The following is a 21,537-nucleotide window of genomic DNA, read 5'->3' on the forward strand; positions in this document are numbered from 1 at the left end:
CATATTCTGTAAGCTTCAATCAGGTACTCGCCGCCCATCCTTCTAAATTCCGTAGAGTACAGACCTAGAGTCCTCAACTGTTCCTCGTATGCTCAGCCCTTCATACCCAGGATTATTCTTGTAAAACCTGCTCTTGACACCTTCCAAGGCCAACACGTCCGTCCTTAGATATGGGGCTCAAAAATTGCTCTCAGCGTTCTAAATGCAATCAGACCAGATTCTCATATAGCCTCAGCAGTTTGTATCCACTCTTGTATTCTAGCCTGTTGAAATGAATGCTAACATTGTATTTGCCTTCCTAACTGCCAACTGAACTCTGCATGTTAACCTTAAGAGAATCGTGCTTTAGGACTCACAGAGCCCTTCACAAAGATTTCTGAAGTTTTCCTGTTTAGAGTGCAGCCTCGCACTTTCCCACATTGTACCCCGTCTGCCACTTGTTTGCTTACTCTGCTAGTTAGTCCAAGACCTTCTGCAGCCTGTCCAATTTGGGCTGGATTTACAAGTCTCGGGTTTGCTTTTGTATTCTATCTGTTGTTTGGAAACTTCTACTGCATAAGTGCTTACGTTATTAATAGCTATCGGAAAATACTGTTTAATTTTCCTTTTATCTGCCCTAACTTGTCATTCATGCGTGGAACTCAAAGCAGAGAGTTAATGCATAGCTTTTGGAAAAGAACTTGTGGAGAAGAAGAGAGTCTGCAACTTCTTTGAGTGTATATTCTTGCTACAGACTTGAATTATGGAAGTTTTATTAATTATTTTTGCTGGGTGTCTCTGACAAGGCCGCATTTATGGTTTATTCCTAATAGCTCCTAAGAAATTGGTGGTGATCCTCCATGAATTGTTGCAGCACAGCGCTGTTAAGACAGGAGTTTCAAGATTTTGACCAGGCAACAAGTGAAAGAAGGGTGATATTGTCCTGTGTTGTAGCTTTACCAGGTTGAGTACCTCTGGAACCCTGACTTAATGATGGTTGCATGAAGTACATACTGAACCTTGGATGATGTTAAAGATTGCTATGGAATTTTGCTGGTTTTTGTGGCCCTCGAAGCCTCCCAAATGTACACTTGAGTTGCATGTAGTCATCATATGCTGAGACATACCAGGTTAAATGTCTTGGCTACAGATTTTGTTCACATAAGTTGTTGAGTGCTATTGAGGATGCCTGTCTTTCTGGGGGACTATATGATTTAAAAGCAGCTGAACTATATGAAAATTAGGAAGTATAGAGTACACTTTTCTGATTCTGTTTTGATGAATTATGTGCATAGAATTTTTTTAGTAGACAATGACATGAGCGAAAACAAGTTTCCAAACCCCACAAAAATTGCAGCAGCTCCTGAATGATGAATATGTCTCATTTGACGTGACTTATAGTTTGTAAACTAACTTAGTTGTGTTTTAAGGTCTGGTATCCAGTCTTATTTTTATATTCCCCTTAAAAGATTTCATGTCCTGCGTATTATGGAGCCATCTTAGTAAACATAGCACACTGGAATGACATGCTCTTTTCTAGCAAACATGCTGCGATACCTCTCCTCGCAGGAGGGTGTGTTAACAGTATGGAATGCTCACATAAGTAATTTCTTGTATAAATGTGGGGATTGGAATTCGTAATGGAAAGTTGATGGGTAAAATGTGCAGATGTTTGTTTTATAGATGTGTTAAGAGTTTAAAAAGATATTCTGTATCTACATTTAAAGGCATTTCTCAGTGTACGATTTCATGTATCTCCAAACAGCAAATTGGGAGTACATATTATAATTGTACTACATGTTGAGATTTGGTTGTACTCATCGTTGCTATACTATTCATCCTTGTCTTAAATGTAATTTGTTGTAATGGAACTGCATTTATTTCCCAGTTGTACTGTTCATCATCAGCTGATTTTAATTGAATAGTAGAGATACCCCTTCACAAAGGATAATGGTTTATGACTTCCACAAGAAATGAATAAAATCATAAAATATGATTCCCAAAGCACTGCAGCCCTCTGTTTTGAAAATGAATTTGGCTTTTTCATACCGGGGACCTTATCTATACTGATAGAATAGAAGCACGCAATTCTAAAAATTCTGTTTAAAAAATTTCAGGAATTTCGTGTGATGAAAGCATTGGCAAGGTTTGTAAGTTATCAGGCTAGTTAGTAACTAATTAAACTGACCTAATTTAGCCAAGCTTCACTGAGCTCTGTTCTGTAATTTAGATGACCATTTGCTCAAGCAAACAGTGATTGGCATTTATATAATACCCTCAAAGCAATATCTCAGAAATTAAGTGCTGACAAAGCTCAGACTTGTGTTATCTTAGTCTGCAGAATGTGGTATTTAAATATTTGCCAGTGGAAGCTGTGGAGAACTATTCGGCTATCTACCAACATAGTTGCATTATACAAAGCTGGCACTGACTTTAGCTGAATTGTGTCTTTCCCATCTCAATGAGTCTACAATGATTGCAAACGATTTCTTTTTCTCCAAAATTACCAAAATCAAGCAGAGAGAGAGACTGCCTGATATCACTTCTAACTTGTTTTCAGATTCTTTAATGGCACCACCAATTCTTTAATGGCATCCACCAATCCATGTCTCGGTAACTTCCTGTAACCCTCAACCGTGTGCACTCCATCAGTTCCGGCCTCTTGAACATCTCCAGTTTTAATTATTGTGCTGTTCGCAGCCATGGTTTCATGGTCTGCCTGGGCCCTAATCACTGTGATTCCTTCCTTAAACCCCTCTGTTTGACACTGTAAGATGCTACTTTAAATCTGCCACTTTGAACAGGCTATTTGTCACTTGTCCTAATACTTCTTTTGTGAGTTGGTTTCAAATTTGTTAATGTGCAGTGCTTTAGATTGTGTTTGTCTTTTAAAGTCATGTATAAATTTAAATTGATTTAAAAGTTACTTTGCAATTGCATGAGCAGTGATGGTGAAGAAGTGTACGACACCAGTACTGATATCATGCCATATTGATTAATGTCAGCTGGACCGCTGATGAGAAAGTGGCGAAGTTGCTTGCGGTTTACACTCTGACCATCCAGTGATTTACTGGATACCCCCACATGTGTAGACATCTGTAAGGATGGGATTGGCATGTCTTGTAATGCTCCCTGAGTTTGTTATTGTTTTTGACTATTGGAGGGCACACAGAGTCTGCATTCAAACACCAGTTAAGGTTAAGGGTTTCAAAAACGACTGGACCAGAGGCTAAGTTTGTTTGCAGTTATTTGATAAATAAGAGTATCATTCCTTTTTTCAAAAAAAGCAAACTTGTATTTACTTAGTGCCTTTCATAACTTCAGGGTCTTCCTTAAATACTTTATACCTTATTCTTCTTGAAGTGTACTTACTGTGGTAATGAGAAAGTTTGCTAATCATTTTATGCACAATAAACTCCTACAAGCATCCAAGTAATGACCAAATAGTCTGTTTTTGGAATGTTGATTGAGGAGTAAATATTCTCCAGGTTGGTTACGAAGATTACTTCTGCTCCTCTCAAAATAGTGCCAATGGATCTTACACATGCACCATGGAAGCCAGACATCTTACTGATGAGAAAGTGTGGGGCTGGATGAACACCGCAGGCCAAGCAGCATCTTAGGAGCACAAAAGCTGACGTTTCGGGCCTAGACCCTCCTTCAGATGGGGAGAGGATTCTGAAATAAATAGGGAGAGAGGGGAAGGCAGACTGAAGCTGGATACAGGAGAAGATAGGTGGAGAGGAGAGTAGCGGTGGGGAGGTAGGGAGTGGATAGGTCAGTTTGGGGAGGACAGACAGGTGGAGGGGGCGGGATGAGGTTAGTAGGTAGGAAATGGAGGTGTGGCTTGAGGTGGGAGGAGGGGACAGGTGAGGGGAAGAACAGGTTAGGCAGGCTGGGACGAGCTGGGCCAGTTTTGGGATGCAGTGGGGGGGGAGGGGAGATTTTGAAGCTGGTGAAATCCACATTGATACCATTGGGCTGCAGGGTTCCCAAGTGGAATATGACTTGCTGTTCCTGCAACCTACAGGTGGCATCATTATGGCCTAAGGAATGGGAGGGGGATTTGAAATGGTTCGCAACTGGGAGGTGCATTTGTTTACTGCGAACCGAGCGTAGGTGTTCTGCAAAGCGGTCCCCCAGCCTCCGCTTGGTTTCCCCAATGTCGAGGAGCTCGAACAGTTCATCCATTTCACCAACGCCTTCCACCCCAACCTCAAGTTCACCTGGACCATCTCCAACACATCCCTTACCTTCCTGGACTTTTCTGTCTCCATCTCAGGCAACCAACTACAAACCGATGTCCAATCGCAAGCCCACCAACTCCCACAGGTACCTGGAATACACCTCCCACCCACCTTTCTGCAAAAATTCCACCCCCTATTTCCAATTTCTTCTCCGCCGCATCTGCTCCCAGGATGAGGCATTCCACTCCCGCACATCCCAGATGTTCTTGTTCTTAAAGGGCTGCAACCCCCCCCGGCCACAGTGGTCAAGAACACTCTCGACCATGTCTCCTGCATTTCCCGCACCTCATCCCTCTCATCCCGCCCTCATCATAATCGCCCCAAGAGAATCCCCATAGTCCTCACATATCGCCCCACCAAAGTCCGGATACAACGCATCATCCTCCAACACTTCCTTCATCTACAATCCGACCCCATGACCACAGACATTTTTCCCACCCCACCCTTGTCTGCCTTCTGGAGAGACCACTCTCTCCACGACTCCCTTGTCCGCTCCGCACGCCCCTCCAACCCTACCACACCCGGCACTTTCCCCTGCAACCACAGGAAGTGCTACACCTGCCTTCACACCACCTCCCTCACCCCTATCCCAGGCCCCAATTGCCCAAAACGTCAGCTTTTGTTCTCCTGAGATGCTGCTTGGCCTGCTGTGTTCATCCAGCTTCATACTTTGTTATCTTAGATTCTCCAGCATCTGCAGTTCCCATTATCTCTGGTCTTAATGATGACATTTTCAGTATTGCAGAATTCTCTCAGTAGTGCCGTTGTGAATGTTTGCCTACATTTAGTGTGGGATGAGCTGGGCTGGTTTTGGGATGCAGCCCAATGGTATCAATGTGGATTTCACCAGCTTCAAAATCTCCCCTCCCCCCACTGCTTCCCAAAACCAGCCCAGCTCGTCCCAGCCTGCCTAACCTGTTCTTCCTCTCACCTACCCCTCCTCCCACCTCAAGGTGTACCTCCATTTCCTACCTAGGAACCTCATCCCGCCCCTTTCACCTGTCCGTCCTCCCCAGACTGACCTATCTCCTCCCTACCTCCCCACCCATACACTCCTCTCCACCTATCTTTTCCTATATCCATCTTCAGTCCGCCTCCCCCTCTCTCTCCCTATTTATTTCAGAATCCTCTCTTCTCATCCCCCTCTCTGATGAAGGGTCTAGGCCCGAAACGTCAGCTTTTGTGCTCCTGAGATGATGCTTGGCCTGCTGTGTTCATCCAGCTTCATACTTTGTTATCTTGGATTCTCCAGCATCTGCAGTTCCCATTATCTCTGGTCTTAATGATGACATTTTGAGTATTGCAGCATTCACTCAGCAGTGCCGTTGTGAATGTTTGCCTACATTTAATGTTCAAACTTCTGAGTGGGACTTGAGTCCGTAACTTTGTGACTGAACAGGCAACCCACTGAGCCTAATAACTCGATACGGTTGAATAGATTATGAACAATAGTATAAAGAAATTAAATTAATGTATTATGTTCCAGATGAAGTATAAAAATTGAATTAAACTTCTGAAACTGGAATTTGGTTGTGCTTTGTGTGGGAGGACTAATTGACGACAGCTCTCCTCTCTATACCATTTGCAGTGTGAATTTACTCCCACCTTTGCTGTTGATTCGTAAGTAAAATATCCTGGAGGGGTGTTGTAAAGAATTATTTTTGCAGTAATTCTATTTATGAAGGCTGCTGTGCAATCTAAAATGATTTTGTGCCTCAGACGTTTTACAGAGATAGAGCAGGAACATTAATGACATATGCAGGTAGAGCCACTGCATAACTGAAATCGGTGAAGATAAGTTCTTTATCTAATCAAGGTACTGAGGCCCGTTTGCCTTGGTTACTTTGTTTTGCCCCCGAATTAAATGATCAGACATGGTAAATTGAGAGAAAACAAAACCGCTCCAGATCTGAAATGGAAACAAAGTTCTGGAGATACTCAGCAGGTCTGACAGCATTTGTGAAGAGTGAAACAAAGTTAACATATTGTGTGTAATGCAACTTTTTTTCAGAACATAGGAGCGCTGGAAAATATTGGTTTTTATTTCGTTAACAAAAGGGGAGGGGAAGAAAGGCAAAAGGCAGTGGGTAAATTGAATATTTTAGTCGGCAGGAGCTTTTGAATATGCTCCTTATGTTGTAAGATTGAGCTAAATATTGAAAAAGTATTTCCCTGGGAGTCCTCAATGTTGGCTCCAGGCCTCTCAAAATCTCATGGCATGAGGTCAGAGGTGGGCAGTGAAACCTCCCATATACCACTTACTGCCCTTCCTCAACTTATGAATCAGTGCACCTCATGTTGAACACCACCTTGAAGGAAGTATTCAAGGGGGCAAGGCACAGAATATACTGTGATGAAGAAATCCAGCAGCCATCACCAGGAGTAGTTTAGAATCACCACGACTGACTGAGCTGCCTGAGCCCATAAAGGCTTATCTGCCAGACTAGGTCTGTGGCAGAAAGCGAGGGATATAATAAGAGAAAAAATTCACCAGAGCTTGTCCTCATCAAACTACCTATTGCAGATACTTCTGTCCATTACAGTATTAACAGGAAAGACCATGGCACATTTCCCGTAACACTGAAGTTTTGTCTTCACACAGAGCACACCTACCGTTGTGTTGTGTGAAGTTAACAACAAGTTAAATGTAATTTTTTTAAAGCTTCTGAAAAGACCTAGCAGCTCAAAACTGGACCTTCACGAGCTGCAGTGCGCTATCAGCAGATTTGTATGCAACCACTATCAGTTTCTGGTTCTGAAGAAGATTCACTGAGCTCAAAACGTTAACTGTGTTTACTCACCAGACCTTTTGAGTTTCTCTTTTAATTTCTGTTTCTTTTGGTTTCATATATCCAACATTGGCAGTCTCTTTGTTTATTATAATCAGCATCTTCATGGGCCAGTATCTCTCTCACTCTACCATTACTCTCCAGTCAATATATTTTGCCAACAGGCATATGTAAACGTGAGGAGTCAGTCTGCTGAAGCTACATTTAGCTAGTTGCATGCTAAAGGACAAAAGCAATGTGTGGTACACAGAACAAAGTGGAACTGTGGTGTCCTGCCTCATCTATTTGTGAATGGTAGTGGGAATATAAGCAGCTAATTGAAAGAGGAGGCTCCACAAATATTTTCATTCTCAGATCAAAACTATGATTGGATGCCTGGATGGGTATGGTTCCAAGGACACACTCAAAGTTCAAAGCAACCCACTTGGTTGGCATCCCATCCAACATCTTCAACTTTCTCTTCCTTCACCACTGACGTATATTGGTCACTGTGTTTGCTATGTACAAGGTGCGATGTGGCAGGAAGTGATCAAGCTCTTCCAACAGCAAAAAACTCCAAAGAACGGAAGATGCTGGAAATTAGAAACGAACACAGAAGGGCAGCATGGTGGGTCAATGGTTAGCACTGTTGCCTCAGTGTCAGGGACCTGGGTTCACTTCTACCCCTGGGTGACTGTCTGTGTGGAGTTTGCACATTCTCCCCGTGTCTGTGTGGGTTTTCTCCGGGTGCTCTGGTTTCCTCCAACAGTCCAAAGATGTGCAGCCTAGGTGGATTGGCTATGCTATGTTGCTCATAATGTTCATGGATTTGTAGATTTGGTGCGTTATAGGTGGGATGCTCCGAGGGTTGGTGTGGACTTGTTGGGCCGAAGAGGCTGTTTCCACACTGTAGGGGGTTCTATGAAATTGCTGGAAAAACTCAGCAGGTCTGGCAGCATCTGTGAAGAGACAATAGAGTTAATGTTTTGGGTCCATTGACTCTCCAGAACTAATTCTAGCTTGGAAAGGTTTGCTATATATACTGAAGATTGAATGGTGGGCTGGGGTTTGGGGGGAGTGAGAGGAGAGGGGAGTGAACTATAGATGTAAGAGGAGCACAGAGAGAGGGAGCAACAGTCGGACAGACAAAGGAATGGGTAAAGATCAGGCTGGGAGAATGAATTGCTGCTAATGGAGACGATTAGTGGCTGACAATGGGTTGTTTATGATAACAGCCCATGTGATGACGAGGCCTGGTGTGTGGGTAAGGGTAATGGCATAGGAGAAGGTACTCAGAGACCCTAAAATTGCAAAGCTCAATATTGAGTCAGAGTCATACAGAAAGGAAACAGATCCTTTGATCTCACTAGCCCATGCAACCATAACCCTGAAATAAGTCTCATCTGCCTGCTTCTGGCCTGTATAGCTCCAAACCTTTCCTATTTGTGTATTTAGCCAGTTGTTCCTTTTTAACGTTGTAATTGTACCCACATCAACCACTTCCTCTGGAAGTTCATTCCATGCACAGATCACCCTCTGTATAAAAAAAATTGCCCCCATGTCTTTTTTAAATCTCTCTCATCTCACCTTAAAAATGTGTCCCCTAGACAACTACCGTTAACTCTATTTATACCCCTCATTATTTTATAAACTTCTATAAGGTCACCTTTTGAATTTCCTACGCTCCAGTGAAAAATGTCCCTGCCTAACCAGCCTTTCTTCATAACTCAAACCTTCCACATCCAGCAACATCCTCCTGGTTATTCCCTTCTGAACCCTGTCCAGCTTAATAATAATCTTTCTATAACTAGGCAACATGAGCTGAGCACTGCATTCCAGAAGAAGCCTCAGCAATGTCCTGTAGAATCTCAGTATGACTTCCGAACTCCTATACACAAAGTTCTGAGCAAACAAACTTTTTAACCACCCTGTTTATATGTGACGCAAAATTTGAAGAATTATGTACCCAAAGGCTGCAGGATCCCGTGCAGAAAATGAGATGCTGTTCATCCAGCTTGTATTCAACTTCCACGAAATGACCCTGAGCTTCCTGTGTTATGCTTTTTTTTGGCCTGCTTCACCAACATGTCACCATGTTCCCTGGTCAAAACCTCTGTCTCAGGCCTGCTGCAGTGTTCCAGCAAAGCTCAGTGCAAGCTGAAAGAACACTCCATTTTCTGCTTGGGAACCCTGCAGTCTTCAGGACTCAGTATTGAGTTCAACAATGTTCTTACCGTAACCTCACTCACCAGGCCTTGTTTTAACATGGGCTGCTACCATATCAATCACTAATAGTCTCCATTAGCAGCTGTTGATTCTCTCAGGCTATTACCTACCCATTCCTTTGTCTGCCCAACTGTTTTTGTTTCTGATTTGCAGTATCTGCAGTTCTTTTGATTTTCAGCTGTTTTTCTTGTTGAGCTCCATCTATCATTTATTCTTCACCTTCACCCCATCTTCAGCATATATCTTAACCTTTTCCTAACTATAATCTGTTCTCATGAAGGGTCACTGGACTCAAAACATAACTCTGCAGATGCCAGGGTTGCAGAGTTTTCCCATTAAATTTTGCTTTTGTTTATTTCAATTGACCTTTCAAACCTTAGACCTCTACCACCTAGAAGGACAAGAGCAGCAGACACTTGGGAACATTTACATATACTTTGATTAGAATTTTAGCACCGTTCCATCACTGTCACTGGGTCAAAATTGTAGAACTCCTTTCCAATAGAGCTGTGGGTGTATTTACGTTATGAGGACTATGGCATTTTAAGAAGGCAGCTCATCACCATCTTAGCTAGAAAAAATTAGGGATGACCAATCAATGAATAATTAGAGATGGGTCGTTAGGTTGGCCTTTGTTTTAAAGGGAACGGAGTATGTAAGTAGGGACATCTCGGTAAAATTGGTCAGACCACGCCTGTAATGTATTGAAGAGTTTTGATGCTATTATCTAAGGAATGATGTACTGGCATTGTGCGCCAACCGGATGAGGTTCACTAGGTTGATTCTGATTCTTCAGAGGGTGAGTATGTTGGGTTTAGAAGAATGTTGGAGGTTCACTAGGTTGGTTCTGATTCTTCAGAGGGTGAGAATGTTGGGTTTAGAAGAATGTTGGAGGTTCACTAGGTTGGTTCTGATTCTTCAGAGGGTGAGTATGTTGGGTTTAGAAGAATGTTAGAGGTTCACTAGGTTGGTTCTGATTCTTCAGAGGGTGAGTATGTTGGGTTTAGAAGAATGTTGGAGGTTCACTAGGTTGGTTCTGATTCTTCAGAGGGTGAGTATGTTGGGTTTAGAAGAATGTTGGAGGTTCACTAGGTTGATTCTGATTCTTCAGAGGGTGAGAATGTTGGGTTTAGAAGAATGTTGGAGGTTCACTAGGTTGGTTCTGATTCTTCAGAGGGTGAGTATGTTGGGTTTAGAAGAATGTTGGAGGTTCACTAGGTTGGTTCTGATTCTTCAGAGGGTGAGTATGTTGGGTTTAGAAGAATGTTGGAGGTTCACTAGGTTGGTTCTGATTCTTCAGAGGGTGAGTATGTTGGGTTTAGAAGAATGTTGGAGGTTCACTAGGTTGGTTCTGATTCTTCAGAGGGTGAGTATGTTGGGTTTAGAAGAATGTTGGAGGTTCACTAGGTTGATTCTGATTCTTCAGAGGGTGAGTATGTTGGGTTTAGAAGAATGTTGGAGGTTCACTAGTTTGGTTCTGATTCTTCAGAGGGTGAGTATGTTGGGTTTGGAAGAATGTTAGAGGTTCACTAGGTTGGTTCTGATTCTTCAGAGGGTGAGTATGTTGGGTTTAGAAGAATGTTGGAGGTTCACTAGGTTGGTTCTGATTCTTCAGAAGGTGAGTATGTTGGGTTTAGAAGAATGTTGGAGGTTCACTAGGTTGGTTCTGATTCTTCAGAGGGTGAGTATGTTGGGTTTAGAAGAATGTTGGAGGTTCACTAGGTTGGTTCTGATTCTTCAGAGGGTGAGTATGTTGGGTTTAGAAGAATGTTGGAGGTTCACTAGGTTGGTTCTGATTCTTCAGAGGGTGAGTATGTTGGGTTTAGAAGAATGTTGGAGGTTCACTAGGTTGGTTCTGATTCTTCAGAGGGTGAGTATGTTGGGTTTAGAAGAATGTTGGAGGTTCACTAGGTTGGTTCTGATTCTTCAGAGGGTGAGTATGTTGGGTTTAGAAGAATGTTGGAGGTTCACTAGGTTGGTTCTGATTCTTCAGAGGGTGAGTATGTTGGGTTTAGAAGAATGTTGGAGGTCATGTGCAAATGCAGAGGATTCTTAGGTGGATTGTTAAGGATTGGTTGTTTCCCTTTCTGGGATAATCTAACACCAGAGGGTCTAATCTCAGAGTAAGGAGTCACCCATTTCATACAGAATTGAGAAATTTCTTCTGTCAGAGAGCTGTGAAACAGTGGAATTCTTTATTGTAGAAGACTTCAAGGTTGGGTCTTTAAGTATATTCAAAGCTAAAATAGAGAAAATTTTAAACAGTTAGGGATTCAAGAGTCACGGGGTAAACATTGGGAAGTGGAATTGAGAATTATCAGGCCAGCCATGATCTCATCAAATAGCATACAAGACTTGATGGACTGAATGGTTAGTTTCTACACCTCCTACTTAGATCTTAAATACGGGCCTATCCAGCACTGCTTACATGCATTAAAATTAGATACCAAAATAGGAATGTAAGGAAATGTGAGATCTAATTTGAAATTGTGAACGTCAGTGGATTTTCCAGACACCCAGCCTGGCATTCTAGTGTTTGCAAACGATTATGCTGTTTTGTCCCAGTAAGAATTATGTGATTCTGAGCACTTATTTGTGATCAACTGTGTAATTGGAGAGTTGTCATTCCATCTGTTTCTTCTAGGGATTTCTGTTTTCTTTGCTGAGAACATTTAAATTCTGAATTGCATATATAAGGAGCAGTTATTAATATGTTCAACCACCCCTAATTCATACATTCTGTCTGAATATTATTACAGAATTCCTACAGTGCAGAAAGAGCTTTTGGCTCATTGACTCTGCACAGACCCTCCAAAGATCATTCCACCCAGGCCCAGCCTCCACTCTGCTCCTGTAACCCCACATTTCCCATAGCTAATCCTCCTAGCCCGAACATCCCTGGACACTATAGGACAATTTAGCATGACCAATCCATCTAACTTGCACATCTTTGGACTGTGGGAGGAAACTGGAGCACCTGCAGGGTAGTCGTAGAGAAAACGTGCAAGCTTCCACTTGAGGCTAGAATTAAACCTGGGTCCCTGGTGCTGTGAGGCAGTGGTGCTTAGCAATGAGCCACAATGCTGCCCCACTCACGGTGTCCTCATAAATAATGTGCAAGTACAGAATTGTTTTCTTTTATATTTGTGCAGATTTTCTCCATTTGCTAACCATGCCATACAGGTACAGTGAAGAATGCAATGGACTTTACTGTCCTCCCTGCTGCTGCTTTTTGTCTCTTTATACCACCCCCTGTCAGATAATTCAGAGCATAATGTTGGGAACTGATTTTCAGGCTGTAAAGAGACATGAATTTGGAAATCGTTGTCCTGGTTTCTTTATGTTGCTGACAGTACTCCACTTCAATCTTGAAGCATTGTTCTGTGTTCCTTAGTTGATGACTGTGAATTGACTGAATGTGAAAAACCTCTATACCTCTGTAAATGCCTCCCAACAAAGACAGATACTGACATTTAAAATTTGTCTGTAGTCAGGATAAATATTGCTACTAATCTTTAAATGCACACATTGATTTGATTGGTATCGGCCATGATTTCCAAAACTAATGTGATGAGCTTGTTTAATAAATTTAATCATTCCAATTTTCTTTTTTGTTCACGGTCCTCTGCAGCTGTTTTCTTAAGCAGGCAACTTCCCATCACAATCTGTCATGTTTGTTTTTCACTCCCTCCCTTGTGGTGCTGATGAAACCTTGGCCTCACAAATAACCTTCATTAATATAAACTAAATGCCTTGGGACATACACAAGACTGCCACTCTTTATGGAAATAACTTACGTTATTTCCAAAAGACATTCAAGAGCTGGTGCATGAGGTTACAGATTTCCATAGGATTTTGTGAACATACTCCAGTTGGCCTGCATTATCACTTAAGTCATAAATGGTGCTTTGTTCCACTGAAAATTTGTTTTGGCATTGAATTGTCCTGTGCCAATATAAGTGATTGTCCATTTCATCAGATCTAAAGGAAACTAGTTTGAAATAAATCATCTGATCAAGCCTAGTCCTGATTTGGTCATAGAAAAATTTTACTCTTCAATCCTAAAGGACAGCACATTTCAAGCCTTAAGCCTGTGACTGTATTTTTCGATGAATGCTTTTAAATGTTAGCAGATTTGCAGATGGTTCTTAAAGGAAGAGAATCAAAGAGTTCTTAAAAGATAACATAATGCATTTTAGTAAGCATCCCTTTGCTCTTATTTGTCTTTTCCTGTTTAACACGGGGAGTAAAACTGGAGATTTTGCATGTTCTCAATGTGCCCTGGATGAAATAATAGATATTCAGTTGTCGCTTGGGTGAATAGTATCTAAGTATATTTGGGCAGACTAAATTAGTTGCACCAATAGTTCGGCTAGACTGGGCATCAAATCTGGAAACTTTGAAATGTGTGGTTGTGGATCAACTTGCTGTGTTATTGAAACAGGCTCTTCCTTACATAGCTGCAGCAGGTACTGTGGGGTAAATGCCGGATACACGGCCATTGGGCAGTTTTGAAGACTCTATTTGGAAAACTGAGACGGTGGTCTATAATGCTTCCATGGTGCCTATGAAACCGAGATTTTGCTTTTGTGTTCCAAGTAATAAAGCTGGCATATTGAGTGTTAGATCAATGACCATTTAAACGTTGAATTAATGGTAGAGCTGCATTAAGTTGTCTTAGTAAATTAGATTTTTACGCACTTAAATGATTATACTGATTGATCTGTAATGTTTTTAAATTGAAATATGAAGTTTTTGGGGCTAATTGTTTGGAAACATTAGAGCTAGGTTAAATTGTTGAGTTGCAGATATTGCCTCAGCTGAACATTATTTATGTTGTCAGTTCAGTTCTTGTTCTGTTCACAGTTTGGATGGACAATAAATGGGTAATTGTGATTTATTATGTAATATTCCCACAGTCTGTTCAAAGGAAAGTTTATAATTTGACATGGCAGAGTCTTTAGTCTTTTACTTTTGCAGATCTTGCTGTAATTGTATTTATTTACTCCTGTCATACTAGTTCACAAAGATAATCTTCATAAACTGCATTGCTGAGAGAAGGCAGCAAATTTTGAATTCTGACCTCTGCGAAGATTGTTTTTGTAGTTGCGCACTCTCGTCTATTTTTAATGAGATAGGGAAGTGCTGATGCATGCCTACTATTTATCAAGCTTTTTTGAAATGTGCAGAACCTTGGAGCTATAAACAAATAAAACTTGTTACCATTGAAAAGGATGCATCCAAATGATAACCTGTGCAATACGTTCCAGACATGTACTTGAATTCTCCCCAGTTCACAGTTTCACAACTTAACATTCCCATAGAATGTAAGGATTCTAAATCCTAGCAAGGAGCACATTCATCTGTAGATTGCAGTGTTAAAAAATATTGATAAAATTTTTTTTCCTGTTCTAATGTGCATGTTTTCATTCTGCAGTATACGGCTGGGTTAATCTTCTCCAATTGAAATTGACATGCTTAAAGGCTACAGGCGCATACTTGCAAGGAGACACCAATATAAGCTCTCTTCAGGGGTGGAAGGCAGAAAATTTGTTTTGTTGACCATGTTTCTGCTCAGTGAAGTTTCAGTCTACTAAATGTAGGCCTTCAAGCTGATAATTAAAGGAAAATATTGTCTTTCATTTTAAATTAGGCTTGCTGAAATAAAAGTTGGCGCACAAGCAGTGTTATAGTAAGATGTTGTTTTAATATTATAGAGCTACTGCTGTATGGCATATGGACTTTGAAAATCAATAGCTAACCTGCAATTTATTTGACCAATTTGAAACTGTTGGGACCCTTGAAATTTATGTGAAAACTAGTAGCATGACATTCTAGTCTTAAAGTTATGTCTACTCTGTACCAAAGATGAAACATCATCAGTATACTTCAGAACTCTAGCTCTGAAGAAGGTTAAGTGGGTTTGAACTGTTAACTCTGCTTTCTGCCCACAGATGCTATTAGATCTGCTGAGTTTCTCCAGCAATTTGTTTTCATTTCAGCTCTTCAGTGTCTGCTATTCTTTGTATAATGTTTTGTTATTTTAATGCATTTAATATTTTATTGAACTTGAATTTATTTCTAAAAGAAATGGCTGGAAATGTGTGGAGGCAGGTTCAGTTGAGGCATTCAAGAGGGCATTGTTTGATTATTTGGATAAAAATTAAAGAAACAGTGTGCATAATATGGGGAAAAGGCAAGAGATGAGCACTAGGCCGTAGAACCAGTGCAGGCACAATGGACCAAATAATTTCCTTCTGTACCGTGGTAATTTTGTGATTCTCTTCCAGCTTCTCCAAGCCATTCCATCTAAAGTGTAGCTACCTATGCAAACTACCTATATGTTTATTTCTAATTTGCACTTCGTAACTCTAGTGCCTCAACATTCTTTCCTGTGGCTTTCTGCTCAAGAAGGAATACTGCTCACACATAATTGGTGTTTTCTGTCCCTGGTTGCAGCTAAGCAGAAGCTGGAGGACAGGCTAGCAGCAGCAGCAAGGGAGAAGCTTGCTCAGGCTTCAAAAGAGTGCAAGGAAAGGCAGCTCCAGGCAGAACGCAAAAAAAGAGCAGCACTTTTCCTACAGAATTTGAAAACTCCCGCAACCTCAGGAGATATGGAAACAATAACTATGGAAGAAAACTCCCAAAGTATGCAGGTCAGTCAAGTTCAACAGCTTTTAACTATTTTAAAAATCCTGGCAAATATTACCTTGCTAACTGCAGCCTTCTAGTTAATTCCAGAGCGACTTGAAGAAGGGACTTAGATCTGATCTGATTTCTGTTTTTGCATCAATACTGCCTGACTGCAGATTATTTTCAGCTTTTTCTGATGTGATTGCCTTATTGAAGTATTTAGCTATTGATTCTTTAAATAGGTAGAAAATTAAACTTGTTTCTGTAGTATTTGACGTATATCAGATTATTAATAAATCAACATTAATATTTTATGTAAATTCATTAGCATACAATAAAAATGTTAACACCATCAAGCTTATCATTCGTAAATGTTTTCCCTTTTAAATTTTTTGAGGAAGCATTTGTAGAAATATTCTGTCCATCTAGATAGACTGTGAGCAAAACGCAGGGATTTTTGTTTGTTGCCTCTCTTGACGACTGACTTGGTCTCTTCCTTTCGCTTTCTCCTTCACTACTAGTGACTCTAACAATACAGGACCCCTCATGCCCTGTGAGTCATTTGGCTCTGGAAATACCTATACTCACACAAATGACTTCTAATTCTATTCCCAATTTGATGTTACCTGGCCCTTTTTGATGAATCAGCACATATCATGTAATGTAAATATTGCAATGTCATTCGTTTTTAAGGTACTAATAAAAACGGATCCCCTAATCATCCTTCTGACATTAGAAATTGGACTTTACAATGATGGCAGCTGGAATTCAACCCAGAAGAAGTGGCAGATGGAATTCAGTTCAACCCAGAAAAGTGTGAAGTGATTCATTTTGGAAGGTCGAATTTGAATGCAACATACAAGGTTAATGGCAGGATTCTTGGCAGTGTGGAGGAACAAAGGGATCTTGGGGTCCATGTCCATAAATCCCTCAAAGTTGCTACCCAAGTTGATAGGATTGTAAAGAAGGCATATGATATGTTGCCTTTCATTGACAGGGGAATTGAGTTTAAGAGTCACGTGGTTATATTGCAGTTCTATTAAGCCCTGGTTAGACTACACTTGGAATATTGTAAAATGTGAGGCTGGATGAACACAGCAGGCCCAGCAGCATCTCAGCTCCTGAGATGCTGCTGGGCCTGCTGTGTTCATCCAGCCTCACATTTTATTATCTTGGATTCTCCAGCATCTGCAGTTCCCATTATCACTTGGAATATTGTGTTCAGTTCTGGTTGCCTCATTATAGAAAGGACGTGGAATCTTTAGAGAAGGTGCAGAGGAGATTTACCAGGATGCTGTCTGGACTAGAGGGCAAGCCATATGAGGAAAGGTTGAGGGAGCTAGGGCTTTTCTCAGTGGAGCGGAGAAGAATGAGCGGTGACTTGATAGAGCTGTCCAGCATGATGAGAGACACAGATAGAGTAGATAGAGACTCTTGCCCAAGATGGAAATGACTATTACGAGGGGGCATAATATTAAGGTGATTGGAGGAACGTGTCGGGGAGATGTCAGTGGTAGGTTTTTTTACAGAGTGGTGGGCTTGTGGAATATGCTGCTAGCAGTGGTAGTGGAGTCAGATACATTAGAGAAATTTATGTGACTCTTCGATAGGCTCAAGGATGATAGTATATTGAAGGGTATGCGGGGTGGATTGATCTTAATAGGATAATAGGTTGGCAGAACATTGTGGGCTGAAGGGCCTGTACTGTGCTGTACTGTTCTTTGTTCTAATGCCATAATATAAGATATGCAGCCAGAAACAGCTTGGTGCTGCCTGTCTACCATGGAAATGAGAGTTATGGTCATAGCCCTCACTTACAGATTATATGGATTATGATACTCATAAATAATGCACAGAGCAGAATAAAAGCTGCTGGAGACCTTGCATCACAGTTACTGAGCTCAGTACCAGCTAGGTGACCAGAACTTAGTGAGGGGACACAATATTCCCTCACCCTTCCCAATCTTGTTGCTCGATGTAACAGCATAAAATGTGGTGAGCATACATTTCGTGTACTTCATCTTGGGAACAAATCACAAGCTTCACTTACAAATTTACAATTTTGGTTTGGGATTGTGTAGCTTTACGAGGCTTGTGAGTCCACAAAAATAACTTTTGTTCAAAACTGGGTTAAATTGCAAACCTTCAATCATTTTGTCCAGTATTGTAATGACATTTTTAATGAAGTTTAATGGGACAGCGGGGCAAAAGAACAAGACCACAGTGTCCTAAGAAAATGAGAAATAAAAACAGGAGTGGACTGTTCAGCTCATCGCAATTGTGTGTCAGTCAAATTGATTCGATATCCATCTCAATGTTGCCTTCCTATCTTTCAATTCCTTGAATCCCTTTACTATTCAAACATTTAAAACCTTCTGTCTTAATGTTCGACCATCCAGAATTGTAACACAGAAATTCTCAGTCTTTGAGCCCCTCATTCAAAGACCATGATCCCTTGGTTTTAAACTCCCAGCCTATGGTCACATCCTTCCAGCGTCTAGTTGGTTAATCCCTTAACAATTTTGTATGTTTCATTTAGATCACCTCCTTATTTTTTAAGTTCTGGGAAATGTACCGGCCTAGCCTACACAATCTTTACTCATTGGGCAATGTCTTGATTCAGGGAATCAAGTCTCTAGTTAACCTTTATTGCACTCCCCTAAAATCAAGTGTGTCCCACCTTGGTAAGATGACCAAAACTAAGTAGAAGGTCCTATCAAAGCCCTGTGTAATTGCAGCAACCCATAATCTTCAGCCTGTTTGTAATATGGACTAGTGTGTCATTTACTTTCCTAATTTCTAATTGTCCTTTTCATGTCAACTTTGTGTTTTATGTACAAGGATCTGGATGTGAGTTTGCTCGCTGAGCTGGAAGGTTCGTTTTCAGACGTTTCATCACTATTCTAGGTAATATCATCAGTGAGCCTCCGACGAAGCGCTGGTGGTATGTCCTGCTTTCTATTTATATGTTTAGGTTTCCTTGGGTTGGTGATGTCATTTCCCATTCTTTTTCTCAGAGGAAACAGCCCACAATGTTCTGCCAACCTATTATCCTACTAAGATCAATCCACCCTGCATACCCTTCAATATACTATCATCCTTGACCCTATCGAAGAATTGCTTAAATTTCTCTAATGTATCTGACTCCACTACTGCCGCTAGCAGCATTTTCTCAGAGGATGAAAAAGAACAAGAAATGACATCACCAACCCAAGGAAACCTAACCAGATAAATAGAAAGCGGGACATAACACCGGCGCTTTGTCGGAGGCTCACTGATGATGTTACCTAGAATGGTGACGAAATGTCTGAAAACTAACCTTCCAGCTCAGCGAGCAAACTCACATCCAGAACCCCAACCTGAGCTACAAATCTTCTCAAGACTCGAATGTACAAGGATGTTAAAATCTGTATAGGTACCAACCATTTTTTTCTTGCTTTCAAAAATATCCACTGTACTCATGGTTAATGAATAGTTTGTTGTGAAATCGATATTTCAAACATCTTACAAAACAAACCTTTTGTGTATCCAATTATTCAAAAGATCCAAGCTATCTCCTGTATTCTGAAATGGCACTAGTTACATGTTTAATCTGACTGATGAAGCATTGAAAGTAATTTGATGAAATCAGGCAGGAGGCACTCTGTTATTGTCAAATGTCTGTAGTGGTGGCTGTTCAGGGTGTCCACAATACGTGAATCAACGTGTTCCATGCCTACCTTGATGTTATGAAATGGGCTACTTTCAGAAGTACTTTATTTTGGGTATTAAATTTGGTTTTGTTAAAACATTGCCGTCAATATTTAGTGATAACAAAGTGTGGAGCTGGAGGAACATAGCAGGCCAGGCAGCATCAGAGGAGCAGGAAAGCTGGTGTTTCGGGTTGGGGTTGACTATGCCTGAATGGTTGGTGAGCTAACAGTGTAGCCCTCTATAGCTTGCCCTCACTTCCGATCAATGGCTTGCATTCAAAGCTTGAATATACACGAATGATACTTAAGAAAAGTATCCATCTGTGAACAGCAACGGTAGCTCCTGTTATTCCTTTGTTTCCTAAAATGGTGTGAGGTTTCATTACTCCGTTCCTCATGGTGTAGGCTACTGACAAAATAATACTTGTTGCTAACTCTTCAGAGATTATTTGTGTAGTATGCTAGGTCACTTAAGAGCACACTAAGAAGTGAACTAAGTTCTTGGTCTCTTATGTTACAGTACTGCAATCACTTTACTACTGTACATTGCACTAAATCTGAAAATGGTGGATATTGGCATCTTGCCTTCATGATGAAGATTGTATTCTTAATCATAGTTGAACATCAGATTTTCAACTTCTTGAGCAGCTGCAAACTAGTGAAGACCTGAGTGCGTGTTGAGCTGTTACAATTATTTTGCTTCACACACACTTTCAGCCCCAGAAGTACAACTGAGTAAATATAGAAATTGATTCTGCTGTGTTCTTAAGAGTTGACTGCAACTAGATTACCGCAATGCATTTTCGTTTACGTAACTCCCTTAATGGAGAAAATATACAAAAGTGCTTTTGAAACATGAGGCAAACTGACAACAAGCTAAAGGGGTGTAGATAAGTTACTAAAAGGCGGTTTTTCTGTCATAATGTTTAAACTGTATGAATAATCTGCAAAAGCTGTTAGATGCTACTTTGGCAGTGTAATATATTTTAGTTCTCTGTCTCTACTGTGTGCTCCCATCTGACTTTTATTCGTCTGAAGAACCTCCTTAAGTAAAAGAAGAGAAATTAACCTTAATGTTATGTCTGTATCTTTCAGTGTCAATCAGGCTAGGGTGCAGTTATGTTGTCTTCTGTTCATAATATAGTGTTTTTCTTTCTTTCATTGGCATTTAGCACACTGCATTTTTTTTGCAGAATTTAAGAATTAAATCAGAATGTCACTTCTGAAAGACAGGTCTTCATTATTTTAGAAAATGCCGAACGCTTTGAAGAGTGATTTCATATTACCTCCGAGATCAGAGCACATCATTCACTGGTTTTTCACCCCTTTGAGCTTTTCAGAATTCATCTGTGTGGTTATTACACCGTCTAAGCTGTTGACAGCTGACATTCTGATTCATTGGACGGTCTACCTCATTCTTTCCTTCCTGTTTCTTGATAGTTTCACCCAGTTAAAGGACTTTGTTTAAATTCTATATCCAAACTGTTAACCTGTCTTTTTATCTGTTTTGGTAGACATTGTTATGCAATGGTCCTGTTTTACTTAATGCTACTCAAATTGGTTAAAGCTTTCATTTATGATTGTCATCATGCATTATTTTAGTGATAGAATTTCCTATTCATTCACAAGAAACTTAACAAATGCTTTGCACCAAAGTCCAAAACTCTCTATAATTGTTCAGATTGACAACACTGAAGTGTTTTCCGCTAAATTTCATCAAAGACTCATCACAAAGATAAGTCCAGAAGTGGGAGGCCGTTCAGCCCATCTAGCTCATCCTGCTATAGAAACCTACCGTCCTCCTAATGCAACATCTAACTGCCTCCTGAATGATTCCAGAGATTATGCCTCTACTACCCTGCCCAGAAGATCAATTCAGGTATTAATTATTCTTTGCATAAGGTGCTGAATCCGGAATTGGTTTATACTTGTGATTGTTCGTGACATAGATGATATTCAAATTAAAATAATGTTCTCATTTACCCTTTTCTG

The 21,537-nt window shown here is 40.7% G+C and overlaps 1 protein-coding gene across 6 annotated transcripts in view; it reads left to right on the forward strand.

Moving 5' to 3' along the window:
- The window catches only part of sfswap (splicing factor SWAP), a 111,434-nt gene that overhangs the window by 54,977 nt on the left and 34,920 nt on the right, over window positions 1–21,537 (forward strand). For 5 of the 6 annotated variants that reach the window (XR_007249967.2, XM_048556183.2, XM_048556184.2 and 2 more), the window contains 2 exons: window positions 15,680–15,876; window positions 21,227–21,424. Coding sequence is in view for 5 of the 6 variants with exons in the window: in XM_048556183.2 (XP_048412140.1) it covers window positions 15,680–15,876; window positions 21,227–21,424 (395 nt within the window). In the remaining variant the exon portion in view is untranslated. The remainder of the gene's footprint in view (window positions 1–15,679; window positions 15,877–21,226; window positions 21,425–21,537) is intronic. The other variant, XM_048556185.2, reaches the window with a different exon arrangement.

The sequence above is a fragment of the Stegostoma tigrinum genome, chromosome 26, assembly GCF_030684315.1.
Source record: "Stegostoma tigrinum isolate sSteTig4 chromosome 26, sSteTig4.hap1, whole genome shotgun sequence".
Classification (NCBI taxonomy): Eukaryota; Metazoa; Chordata; class Chondrichthyes; order Orectolobiformes; family Stegostomatidae; genus Stegostoma; species Stegostoma tigrinum.